Genomic DNA, 14,255 nt, shown 5'->3' with positions numbered 1-14,255 from the left:
CACAATAGAGTGAATAGACCAATCCCGAAAAGATTGTCTGGGTTCGAAAGGGGGCATGTCACCTGAGAGTACACTGTCCAACACATACATGGCACTACCTGATCAGCATGCAGCACAGGACGTGTTTGATAGTTCGCGTGTGAATGGGAGGGTAAGTACACGGTTTTCTCGTTAGTTGCATGCAAAAGAGACGATGCGACAGAAAGCAAAGCCCTTTGTAGTTTTCTCTCTCGCACTGGTAATGGTCTGCTGTTGGAGTTGAAATGCTAAGACATAATCCTTGTTTCGCTCTTCTGGGTAGTGTGAAGAGGTCAACGAACATGTAGAGCTCACTTTGATAAAGTAGGCAAGGCTGTGAGCGCTTTGGCTCAAAGCGATAGGCCCTAAATCTTACGAGATATTTCGAGTGCTATTGTTTGTTGCGAGCGCTTCGTTTTCGATGAGTCCTGCCTCTTTCCTGGCCGCTGCCCTCCTATAGGACCAACCACGAAGTGACTGTACTCATCTGCAGCCGATCAATGTTATATTGCACAAGAAGATATCGTTTTCGCCAAGCCAGTGCCCCACCAAAGACCATCGCCGTGTCACACAAATGATGCTGATAGCTGTCTGGCTCCAGGGTCTGAAATGGGAACATTTGCAGACGACACCACGCTGTATGCCTGCGTCAATACACGCGATGATGCCATACACCAAGCTGACAGTCTTCAAGCTTCCGTTAATGCGTTACATGCATGGGGAACAAAGTGGCATGTTAAGTTTGAACCATCCAAGTCGCAGCTCCTACGAATCTCCTGCCATCGACAGCAGCCTTGGCCTGTCCCCGCAATACACTTTGGAGGGGAGGTCATCCCACAACAGCCACACCTCAAGCTCCTCGGAGTTATGGTTGACTCCAAGCTATCCTTTTCCGCCCATCTCCGGTCAGTTGCTGCCAGGGCAAACTCACGTCTTGGCCTCCTACGTAGAGCTGCTCGTGTTCTGGACTGCCGTGGCATGCTGGCCGTGTATCACGGCTTCGTCCGGCCCCTGCTCGAGTACGCTCCCCTTGTCTGGATGGGAGCTGCTCCCACTAACCTTGAACACCTTAACAGAGTGCAGAGGCGTGCCCTCCACATCCTGGGACCCAACATCTTGCTACAGAGCCTAGAGGCCCGACGGACAGTGGCGGCACTGACTTTCGTCTACAAGCTGCTGGGCCAACCAGGTCCTCCTCTGCTGAGATCCATGGTCCCCCCTCTCGTCGTCCACCATGCCGCACCTGTAACCCGGAGACAATGCCAACAGTCTGCTTCACACCCCTTCCAACTGGAAAATGTTCTCCCTCCAGGCGCTCCTAACTACCTAAGACGCGCCTTTCCATACAACATCATCAACATCTGGAATGCGCTGCCATCCTCCCTCTTCACCAAACCACCATCTCCTAAGGGCCTACAATCCTTCAAAGCGAACGTCCACTACCATCTTCGCCGAAGCCAGTGGCTTTGGGCCACAGACTCCCTCTAACAGTTCAGAACTATTTCCATCCTGAAGCTCCCCCCCCCCCAAGCATTGCATGATGTTCACTGCATCTGAACTGCCTTTGAATCTATTTTTCTCTCTTCTTGTTCTCTCTCCACCCCCACCCCCCACCCCCCCCCCCCCTCTCTCTCTCTCTCACTCACTCTCACTCTCTCTCTCTCTCTCTCTCTCTCTCTCTCTCTCTCTCTCTCTCTCTCTCTCTCTCTCTCTCTCTCTCTCTCTCTCTCTCTCTCTCTCTCTCTCTCTCTCTCTCTCAGGCTCTCTCTCTCTCTCTCTCTCTCTCTCATTCTTTCTCCACCCCCCCTCTCTCTCTCTTTCTTTCTCCTCATCCATTCTACCTCACCTTCTCTGTCTTTATCGCACTAAATCACCCCCCTCTTTTAGGCTATGGTGCGCAAGCTCACGTTAACGCCGAGACCATAGGTCGGTGTTGTGGGCTTGCCTCACCAGCACAGGCTTGCTTTGCAGCCCCTACTCTCCCTGCTGTTTTGTCATTGTATACTCTGTTGTCTTCTCCCCTTCTGACGAGTAGGTTGTGTACTTAGTAAAAAATAAAAAATAAAAATAAAAATAAAACACCGTCGGAACGAGTTCATGATGAGAAACATCATTCGCGCGTGATGAAGAACTATTTCGAAAGACAACATAGTCTTTACCCCCGGGACGACAACTATGCGCACGTCCTGCAAGTGGAGAATGTCACCAGCGACAATAACGAAGACGACGGCAGTATTTCGGAAACCTGGATTCAGCGGAGGTCGTCCAGCTCCTCCGCGACCCGATACATGTACAGTATAGATGACATGTCGACACGAGCGTGCGGAAACACAGCAAACACTGTAGTAATGTTGCGAGAGTTTGCGGAAGGAGTCCAAGTCGGGAAATCCATCAGCTCCAAAAGCTACCTGTAGGTGGGCGATGAGACTCCAGCTTCAGACTACAACAGTCAGGACTTGTAAATAGTTGAACTTTGTGAAGCAGCAGATCGAGAAGTTAGCTGAAATCGTAGCTGTTGCAGTATGTCGACGCTATGTAGCTTGCATTTTTTACGGAGAGTCGATCGCCACGCGAATGTTTCTCTCCTCACCGAGAGCTAGCTGGCCTCCAAACTCCGTCAGGGTCTGCCTAAGGTACCGAAGGTCCTTTGACTAGCTGCTGGCAGTACTCCATCAAATCCTTTCGCTTCAGCTCGGCGAGCAAAAGTCTCTCTCTCCTATGAGCTGACACACACAAACTGAATACAAAACGATGCACTTCACACGTGCTGGCTTGCACGCGTGCCCCCTTTCACGAACCCAGACAATCTTTTCGGGATTGGTCTGCACGACTGCAGTGATCGACCTTCTCTATCACCATGATCACCATGATCACCAGATCACGGAGCTAAGCAGAATGTACGTCACCACCTGTAGTCGCCATGGAAACGCAATCAGAAAATCGGCGATATGGCAAGTAGTTACATATACATGTAGTTTGCAATATCGTACGGAGGCGCGATGCCATCGCCATCGGAACCGATATCGTCTTTCATCTGTACTGTAGTCATGGTAGTCTATCAATGAAAATAAGGAAAGGAGAAAGAATGTGTTTTACTCTGAGTTTCACGCACACGTTGGCGATCATCAGAGACAAGGTCAGAGTCAACAGGTCAGATTCACAACACTTTCTTCCTCCTCGTCTTGTTGTAGCCTAGGGATCATGTTTTCCGGAGTATAGGCTGCACTGTTTTAAAATCACAATTACAATCATTAGCGCGTGTTCAGACTAACGCCAAGTCGCCAACCCCGTGAAACCGTGAACGGCGAGGGCGAGTTCAGACTACCGATAAAAAGTGACCAATTGGGAAAGTTTCCAAGGTGAATGGCGGAAAAGTGTTACTGCCGCGGCGGTACGGTTACTACGGGTTTAAAAGGGTGTGCTCAGACTACCGTGAACCCCGTCAAACCGTGAATGCCGATAAACCGTGAAGGACATTCGCACTACCGATAAACTAACGTGACCGTTACGTAAGTTTTGCAGCTCTCACCGCGGCACTGAGAAGGGATTTTCCCTTACTCTCAGCCTGAGCACCTGTTTTTACTGCCGGAATGCAGTTAGGCTGTCATCACACCATGGTACAAAGCGCTGCGTCTACGTCCACGTAAGGAGTTTTTGGTCGGTTGTCATGATCTGTCCCCGGGGAAAATTGCGGAAAAAAATCGCAAAAAACGCGGGGAAAAACGCGGCGTAAAAAAAAAAAAAAAGTAAATTATCGTATCCGTTCCCGAAGGGAACTCACGACGGCCGCTAACACCCGATAAACCCTAGCGGCAGATGCAGCGCCTAACGGTGGGGGTGAGTGGGTAAGTCTCACAACCACTGGCACTGGCACAAGTGCCGAAAGCGACCCCATTAGCTGCATCCATGTACCCCTTGTGCCTGGCCACAAGTTCCCAGTTGACTGTGGGTAGCAGCACGGCTGGAAAAACCGCTCCCAGGCAGGACTTGAACCAGGTACCTCTCGTATCTCAATCATGGTCTTTGACCAACCCACTGTGCCTGCCTGGTACGCGTAATATGGCATAATTTGCGGTGAATTTGCGGTAAATATGCGGTAAATATGCGGTGAATAATATTGATGTGCGGCAATTTTCAGTGAGTATGTAGTGAAATCAATCAGTTACAAGTCTCTGGTGTAAGCACTCGTGATATTTGAGTAAAAAGCCGCCACGATGAGACGTTGCTGACCGAACAGTGCACTGTGTGTACGTGTAGAGCAACAAAAAAGTTCAAAAAACGCGGGAAAATCGCGGAAAACGCGGTCTTTTAAAAAATCGCAAAAAACGCGGAAAAAACGCGGCCGCGGAATTGCAATTTTCCCCGGGGACAGCATGATGATCCGTATACGGGGTGAAAACGGGAGCAGAGGAAACGGGAGACGTAGACGTGGTATGGAGAGGGGGGGGGGGGGTATACGACTTTTTGTATGAACGTGCGTACCTCCCCCAGCCTTTTTCCGAGCGACCCTGTACTTCGAATCTGAATGTACGTGGGTTCAAATTTCTCCAAAAACCTGACTGCGTGTACACGTCAAGAACTGTACCTGTCTGATGACACGACCACCCGTTTTGGTTTTTTCACCATAGACGTAGACGTAAACGGGAGTCGGAGAACGTGGTGTGATGACGGCCTAACTGCCGCAGCAGCCGCGGCAGTATAGCTTTTCCGCCGGTAGCGTGCCAGTAACGTCACGTGATCAAATCGCCTTGGAAACTTTCCCAATTGGTCACTTTTTATCGGTAGTCTGAACGCGCCCTAACTGCATTCAGGCAGTAAAAAAGTGCTCAGACTGGGGAAAAAGGGAAAATCCCTTCTCAGTGCCGCGCTGAGAGCTGCAAAACTTACGTAACGGTAACGTTAGTTTATCGGTAGTGCGAATGTCCTTCACGGTGTATCGCCATTCATGGTTTGACGGGATTGACAGTAGTCTGAACGTGCCCTGAACCGTGAAGGACATTCGCACTACCAATAACCCAGGGCGATAAACTAACGTTACCGCTACGTACATGTAATAGTTGTGCACCTCTCGCCTTGGCACGGAGAAGGGATTTTCCCCTGCTTCCAGCCTGAGCACCATCTTTACTTCCGGAATGCTATTTCCGCCGCGCGCGGCAGCCGCAGCACTGGGTAATACTTTTCTGCCGGTACCATGCCAGTAACGACACGTGATAAAATAACCTTGGAAACCTTCCCGTTCCGTCACTTTTTACCGGTAGTCTGAGCGCGCCCTTATTGGATATCGGACCGGTAAATCGAGGCACCAAGTAGGGGGTGGACTTACAAGTTACAGCCAGAAAAATGCGGTTGGTCAGAACCGTACAGCAATCATAATATCAAGGTGAACGAACCGGCCACACTAGGGAAAGCACACGACAATCCTGACAATGGTCGGCATAGCAGAATCGCTACATTGCACTCTCAGACGATGTCGAATTGAACTGATCTTTTTTGTATTGTACAATTTGCCCAGCGGATGCAAATGAAACTAGGGTTGAACTTGATTTGAGTACTTGTATGATGTACATGTATGTACAAATGGCATTGCAGTGATTTTCACAGCAACATAGTTACTTGCCCTACATGCATGTGAACGAGAAAGACCCAGCACAGAGTAGTAGTGGAGCTGAACCGTGATCTCATACCCATGCATGCAGCGGCTTGAGGAGCTGCGCTGGCTTCACCTTCACCTCGGGGGCCGGATAATGGCGTTCTTTTAAAAGAAAAAACAAACAAATCAGTCTGGCTGAGGCTCATGCAAACCAGATACTTTTTGCAGAAATAACAGCAGATTCAAGATGACATACAATCTAGCACCCATAGAGGCACGGCATTTATCTAGATATGAGCACTCTTCAACCACTAAACTGAAGACACGCAGACAACCGGATGCTACTGGTCTTGGCCATTTGTATATGTTCGTGTCCTGGCTAGCTGGCTGTCTCCTATTCTGGACGCTTGCATGGCAGTAGTTGGTGGTACGCGCACGGAATTGTCTAATGGCGGCTGACGAGAGAGGAGAGTGATGTTCGGCTGATGCGATACGCCCTGCTGAGCATGTACGGGGTGCGCCTAGTTCCATTGGTGTTACCATCGCCACCGGGTGTTCGACTAAACACACACACACACACACACACACACACACACACACACACACACACACACACACACACACACACACACACATGTACGCACACACACATACACACACACACAGGACACAGCAGACAAGAGACTGAATGCGCCACTCAACACAGTCGTACTGCATTCACACGTGCACTCGCAGCCTCTTCACTTGTGCACTGCAAAAAAAGGAAGGTACATAAAATCCCAGTTGCACTGTTCTACGGCATGCCGAGGTATTCATTCATAGCAGAGGCAAGACAGCTACTGAAAATGTTTCTTGTACAATCAATAGGTTACCATAGTCTCCGCTGATCTGACGGCAATACTCATGACACATCCAAACGCACGAAGTAATCACTTGAACAGATCTGCCTGAACATTGCAGAATCACCAGGAATGTTACTGGCGAAGGAAAGTGCTCAGTTCCAATGAAAACAAATGCAGGACTGTCTGGAAAGCCAGTGTTGCTAACAAAGTAATGATGAAAATGCTCTCCTGTTGATATACACTCACAGCTTCGCTGCCCAGCTGCAAGGATGAAGCCTATTGTTCAGCGTGCGTATTCTGCGCCCAGCTCTATGCACCGCCCGCCACACTAGACCTGTGTAGTACATACAGAAAGCAATGAATCAATAGCAATAGTAAAAAAAACCCTCGTGCATGCACATGCATAACACAGCGCGCAGGGGGGGGGGGGGGGGGGGGTGCGAAAACATTGGGGTCGTCGGTTTCGCTAAACACATAACCGCTCTGCGATATTTTACTGGTCGTTGCTCTACATTCTAGAAAACAATGACGGCGGGATTCCCAAACAATGGCGTTTTGATCACCACTAGTTTTTGAGGCATTTCGATCTTCAGGATAAAGAGACCGACACACTTTGTTCGGATGCTGCTAGTGCTGAAATTCATCTGTTTGCCGTTGAAGGAGGCAAAGCACCTGTTCTAGCATCACTTCTAGTACTCCTAATGTGTAACAGGGAGTGGCAGTATCTAGTGCAACAACACGGGGTCAGTAGGGTGCAGGGTGCATGCAGTGGAGGAGATACACATCAAGTCAGCTGTGTGAATGGGGTCAGTAGGGTGCAGGGTACATGCAGTGGAGGGGATACACGCCGGGAAGTCAGTCGTGTGGAAGTCACTAGAGTGTAGGTGCAGGGTGCATGCAGCGGAACTGAGGACGTACAGGGAAACATGCACCACATAACCATACAGGGCAGCCATGTCGGTTTCAAGTTTCAACCCCCCCCCCCCCCAACCCAGCATCTATGGGTCATATATTATGCACATGCTGTCGGCAATATTCGTACCGTTATCCACATTCCATGATGACTTTCTACCCACTATTTACTGTAAATCAATTATTTTCACCAGCAAATAATATTCGTAAACTGACAGAAAATAACATTAATTTTCGTAGTCATCTAACTATCCTTGAAATGCCGTCGGTAGCTGGTTCCTACAAATAAAGTCATATGCATACATGCATACATCACTGTACAGTGAGTGGGACTAGTCATGTGCATACATGCATACAGCACTGTACAGTGAGTGGGACTAGTCATGTGCATACATGCATACAGCACTGTACAGTGAGTGGGACTAGTCATGTGCATACATGCATACATCACTGTACAGTGAGTGGGACTAGTGATTTTTAAAGTAAACGTAAGGATTTTTGATTTCGCAAATGGCAGAGCCTTATGAAATATAAAAGATTTACAGCAGTCCCATGGCAAAGATGTGAACAACACTCTATACAGTAGATAGTACCTCTGTTGCGGTATCCTAGCGTTCCCATGCAACCCAGGATGAACAGCACAGCATACACTGTTATCGCCGTTACAATGGACGAGTAGGATGCCTCAAGGTCACACGTGGAGAGTCCGGAGGCGGCTGCGCCAGTTGGTTCCATACACACAAAGCGGAACAACAATAAGGGAACACACATTTCCGCCAATACAGGTACATACCCGTCGTGAAGTCATACTTCTCGTGCAGTGCCGGAGCAAATAAACAATATTCAATCACTCGTTCATTACTCATTATTCCCCATAATGTGCCATATCCCAATAGTGTGCTATATCCCCATAGTGTACTGCATCCCCAAAGTGTACTGCATCCCCATAGTGTACTGCATCCCCATAGCATACTGCATCCCCATAGTGTACTACATCCCCATAGTGTACTACATCCCCATAGTGTACTACATCCCCATAGTGTACTACATCCCCATAGTGTACTTTATCCCCATAGTGTACTGCATCCCCATAGTGCATCCCAATAGTGTACTGCATCCCCATAGTGTACTGCATCCCCATAGTGTACTACATCCCCATAGTGTACTGCATCCCCTAGTGTACTTTATCCCCATAGCGTACTGCATCCCTATAGTGTACTACATGCCAATAGTGTACTGCATCCCCATAGTGTACTGCATCCCCATAGTGTACTTTATCCCCATAGTGTACTGCATCCCCATAGTGTACTACATCCCCATAGTGTACTACATCCCCATAGTGTACTACATCCCCATAGTGTACTTTATCCCCATAGTGTACTGCATCCCCATAGTGTACTACATGCCAATAGTGTACTGCATCCCCATAGTGTACTGCATCCCCATAGTGTACTACATCCCCATAGTGTACTGCATCCCCATAGTGTACTTTATCCCCATAGTGTACTGCATCCCCATAGTGTACTACATGCCAATAGTGTACTACATCCCCATAGTGTACTGCATCCCCATAGTGTACTGCATCTCCATAGCGTACTGCATCCCCATAGTGTACTACATACCCATCAATGCGCCTGCTCGGCGCCTACAAGTTGTAACCTTCATTGTAGTTTCACAGTCCTCTGACATACCCAATAGAGTGAAGTCACTTTCCTGTCCAATTGCTATGCATTCTTACCATTGATAGGAGCAGGTCTTGAACATAGTGGAAATGTATGGCTCCAACTACCACTGTCTCCACACATAAGCACACCTCCTACACGCATCCCATCTCCACCAACCTGGTAGCCCGGGAGGCAGGCAAACAATAGTGGTGAGTTCGCCGGGACGACTGAATTCGTGTCAGTGATGCGTGGGTCGGACTCATTCGCTTGAACCTGCATTCTGGCATTGCCTGGCAGTTTGCAGGTGGGTACCACAGCTGATGCATTTACCACGACAACTCTGCGGATGCGCTTTCCTGAGCCGATGGCATTCATAGCGGCGATGTCCACTACAAACACATCACCATCCGTCAGACCAGTGAAGGTATGTTGGTGCACCAGCACGTTGACGTGCGACGGATTCCAGGTAAATGCCTTGCTGAAAAGGCCACCCCGGAGAGAGTAAGATAATATCTCCCCTACACGCAAGAAGAGACATGCACAGAGGCTGGACATTGAAACAATTCCAAATAATCAATTGCCGATTTTTACAGCTTAGTAGTGTTCGTATACCACATGGAAGGTGGACCCGACCGCCCAAAAATACATTGTGCAGCCCCTGCTATGCAACTGGCCCTGGGAGAGACAACACTGAGCAGTGCTGTCCAGTGTGGTGCTTGGTTAGGAACAGTTCGGTGGAGCTACCAGGAAGCTCAGAGAAGCAGTTATGATAAGGGGGAAAAAGTCAACAATTCAGGCTCCCAAAGCAACTGTTCAGTACATGGGGTAGTGGTCTACCAGAGCAATCACACTCGCTACCGTAGTGGTCTACCAGAGCAATCACACTCGCTACCGTAGTGGTTTTTCTAGACATGAATAGAAGAAAACCACACTCACTACCACCTAATAGATAAATAGCGGAAAAACTAAACAATCTAAATCAGTCAAAGATCCACCAGCATGCGGGAGAACGGGCCGCAAAATCAGGAGAAACAGCATGGTCAGTGGTTAACATGGGTGACTGGGCAGCAGGGGAGCACCTGAAAACAATGACTCCCTACATTCCTAGCCATGACCGCTCAACCGGGCTAGAGGAAAAAAACACACAATTCAGCCAAAAAAATCTATTTCACTACTGCCTGCCCCACTGCCAGTCAGACCCAAGACTGGAGAAAAACAAGAAAACTGAATGTATTAAATGGGATATGTCATAATGCCACACGCATCGGCATAGAATGTCAAGAAGAACAACGGAAGACACCAATTAAACTGGGGTGGGTGGGCAGGCAACTTCAACTACCACGAGGAAAACAAGAGGCCACGATGGCAGGTTCAATGGAGTTGCCCCGAACAAGAGCAAATGAAAAATGCACGAAAATATTTGTGAGTGAAAAACACGTTTTTTTCACTCTTTCGGTACGCTCAGCCTTGAAAACAAAACTTTTCTGAAGGTACAGGAAAGCCTCCAAAGCAACTGTTGAAGTAGAAGAAAACAAAAGTGATATCTCACCAGTAGTTAGCACATCACAATCCGCAGGAAAGCCACCACCCTGCAAAGATCAATGGTGCAGGTGGTGGGATTCTGAAAACTCAGTCTAACCTTGTCTCAAGCGAATCGTGAATCTTTTTAGCACATCACAACTTACCGTTTGGATCAAGCGGCCTTTTCCACGACACCCGGACTGAGGAATTGGACACGGTCTCTGCCTGCACTGCGGATGGTGGACCTGGAACTGAATCCGAGAAAGGAAAACACGCAGTCTTCATTCTCGAGTACGTCTGCCCGTTGTTGTAATCATGTTAGAATCGTTCACTAAGGAGCACGCTGGATAATGTTTGCATTTCTCAGGCGAGGTTTAAGTTTCATACGACTATTGTGTGTTTCATTTGTTTTGTACATGGATATACATACGCTCTCGCTAGCTTTCGTTATAAAAGGCCAGGTTCACCCCTTGTAAATTGTTCTGACGATGGGTGACTGGGCCGAAACATCAATAATGTTTTTGACATCACTAATAAAAGAATTTTCATCCAGCGCATGCGCTGAGTGAATAGCAACTGAATAGAGCGGTTGTCAGTTGACAACCCCCCTTTTATGTTGAGGTAAGTTAATGTAGTAAATAGCTTGAAATGAGGTTCCTAATGATACGGTGTTTGCCTTTAGATAGCCTTCTACAAATGGTCGTTCATAAATATCAAACTTTTTGAAATATTTTCGTTATGGGTGGGACCAATTTTGTTTCAGAAAACTTTGATACATGTACATGGCCGTAGGAGGACACACTTGCGACTTTTGTTGTATATGCATGTACATGTCAACAATTGTCTGAGGGGGAGGGAGGGAGGGAGGGGACGGCCCCTAATGAAGAGGCTATCTGAATTCCTAGGCAAGGACCAACAATCAATTTGTTGGCCCAGTACAAGGTGATCACAGTTTCGCTACACTACTGGACCTGACCAAGTGCAGCATCACTAGTATACCCTGTTTCCTTTGCTACAGTTCCAGCTGAAAAGTAAAAAATAAATATTATCAGTGCGGGGCGTTGGAAAATATTCCACAGCTGAACTGAAACAGAATTACACCACATGTCATTGCTCCACAGCTAGGCTATGTGGGGCCAAAGTGATAGAGTCAATACTGTTGTGAGCGTAATATGTCCGACATTCATGGCATGTTGTAGGAAATCTATCAAGGAGACCATTCTGATAAGGTGACCATGTGTTCAAGAAGACTACTACAACCAGGACTAAGGGATATTCTTCCTGGAGTCAAACGACCCCTGATAGGGAGACCACTACCGGTACACGCGGACCACATTGTAGACTCTATTCCGGGGCTGTCAAATTAGATATGTTTCACTGTACTTGCCAAGAAAGGTAGCACTGAGGCTGCGAGAATGGATCCCGGCAGGATTCCGATTATAGTAACAGTGTGATAATACGGTATCTATGCGGAGACAGATATCTTTCATAGCCAAACTCCACCCGGAGGCCAGTGGGTCCAAGAGGATTTTTGCATGTGCATAGATAGTTACATGTACATGAGCAAGCCATGGATGCACACATGCACACACCTAAATACACAAATACGTACACACATATAGACACACACCTAAAAGATACAAACCTATAATACATGCACAGATGGACACACGCCTAAAACACACACACACACACACACACACACACACACACACACACACACACACACACACACACACACACACACACACACACACACACACACACCATTAGACCATTGGATGCCCATCGCCGGAGGCGATGATAGCGATGCTACAGCAGAAGCCATAGAAGCTTGTGCTGGGATTGCACCATTCAACATCTTGCAAGGCTGAAGAATTGACCGCCACTTTCCAGCCTGGTCTACACCACACAGCTATGAAGTGGCTTTTCTGGCCAGTGAATCCCTACTTTTTGGTCTTTTTCCATATTTTTTCCGCATACACATCACACCACATACTCCGGCATGCACTGGCTGTTGGTAACCACCCAGGATAATGAAAGAAAAGTCAGGAAGAGTCTGAGAAAGAGAAGAAAGACTTGTGTGACGAGAAGAAAGACTTGTGTGACCATAATCGTCGGGAATCGAACCCGCAACCTATCGATTGGAAATCGCAGCCTGACACACACACACACACTGTACTGTACTGTACTTGCTCACTGCCATGACTGGTCACGCGAGTCTCCCCCGAAGAGGGGAGAGAGATTCAAAAGGAATCTAGGAAAGATGACTGAATTGACTATTGAACCGCCCAATGATCGATATCCCCTGAAATCCCCAAACTATGGGTGGACTTGGAGATAATCCCACTTATGGGCTCGCCACACCTCGAAAAGTGGGCGTGGACAAGGTGCAGAAAAAGAGATTGACGGCTACAAGGTATCCTTCCCGGGATTCGACTGCAGTTACCCCTGTCCCCGGCGAATGCAATGCTTTCTACTAGTGTGGCTACATCAGAGTAGATCTGATATAAGCTTCACTAGCACCATTGATTACACAAGAGTTAATCTAGCCAGAAGCAGTCCATGGTTAGCAGGTATGTATACTTCAAATAGAAAGTATATGAACCCTGAAACCAACAAAGGGGGCATGTACAACATTACACCTTCAAGCAGCCGAGCCATAAGTGTACCCACCAACCGAACTAACACACACACACACACACACACGCGCGCGCGCGCACAAGCACCATAGACTTACGGTCTTCAGCCGTAGTAACAAAGCGCACGACCTCAACCTCGCTGAAACCGACGACATTCTCGGCCACCGCTGTGAACTCGTAGTAGGTGGCTGGCCGAAGATTGTCAAAGGCTACCTCTACTAAAGCAGAGTCTAGAGCAGTGGAAGTGCAAACATAGGCAATGTAGCATGGTTGTAGAAACCTCATACCCAGCCAGGTGAAGCAGACATGCAGTGCTAAGCAAGCACAATGCGAGCTCTGTATATGAAAGGTTTCGAGCGCTACACTCTACAAATGTTAGGACATGTTTACATTCTTCCATGCCATCGCATCATGATTGGATGGAAATATTGACAAGAAAACACATCCTTTACTGCTTTCTCGTCCACAATCTCGGGCGTGTAGCTCATGTATTGTCAGCATAATTCTTTGTGCCATCTTCAATAGGTCCGTCAAATACAGTAGTAATAGGTTTTTCATTTTGACCCGACGAGACCATACGACGCTTGCAGATCACAGCACGAACAGTTCACCAGCCACACTCCACGAAAGCAAGTAGTAGTACTCCTGACAAGTCTTGTTTCGTTCCATAGAGATAATAACGGGGAACTCATCAGAGGAGAAGCAGATGCTGAATGAAGGGGTTTAGCTGAATAATGCTATTTTATAGAAAAGATATTGGCGCACTGAGGTGTAAACACTCAACTAACTCACACATGTGACATATCAACACAAAAGGAATAGTGCAGAATGGAGGGAGTAGTACTACTACTTGCTTTCGTGGAGTGTGGCTGGTGAACTGTTCGTGCTGTGATCTGCGAGCGTCGTATGGTCTCGTCGGGTCAAAATGAAAAACCTATTACTATTGTCAGCATAGTCGGGTCACCACACCAACAAATGGCCGTTATGTACTACATAGGCAACATAGGCAAAATGGCGGCTGTAAGGCTGCTGGTGGTGCATGGTCACCACATCACAGGTCATGAGG

General features: G+C 47.9%; 1 protein-coding gene across 1 annotated transcript in view; it reads right to left on the bottom strand.

Moving 5' to 3' along the window:
- Nucleotides 1–5,450: 5,450 nt before the first annotated feature.
- Nucleotides 5,451–14,255, bottom strand: part of LOC135816765 (tyrosine-protein phosphatase Lar-like) — a 29,899-nt gene continuing 21,094 nt past the window's right edge. The window contains exons 7-12 of the mRNA XM_065329865.1: nt 13,288–13,419; nt 10,712–10,798; nt 9,101–9,544; nt 7,956–8,078; nt 6,697–6,784; nt 5,451–6,168 (exon numbers count right to left, since the gene is read on the bottom strand). Coding sequence (XP_065185937.1) covers nt 6,054–6,168; nt 6,697–6,784; nt 7,956–8,078; nt 9,101–9,544; nt 10,712–10,798; nt 13,288–13,419 — 989 coding nt within the window. The 3' untranslated portion in view covers nt 5,451–6,053. The remainder of the gene's footprint in view (nt 6,169–6,696; nt 6,785–7,955; nt 8,079–9,100; nt 9,545–10,711; nt 10,799–13,287; nt 13,420–14,255) is intronic.

This window comes from Sycon ciliatum, chromosome 5 (genome assembly GCF_964019385.1).
Source record: "Sycon ciliatum chromosome 5, ocSycCili1.1, whole genome shotgun sequence".
NCBI classification, from domain to species: domain Eukaryota; kingdom Metazoa; phylum Porifera; class Calcarea; order Leucosolenida; family Sycettidae; genus Sycon; species Sycon ciliatum.
This window is presented reverse-complemented; position numbering and strand designations above follow the sequence as displayed.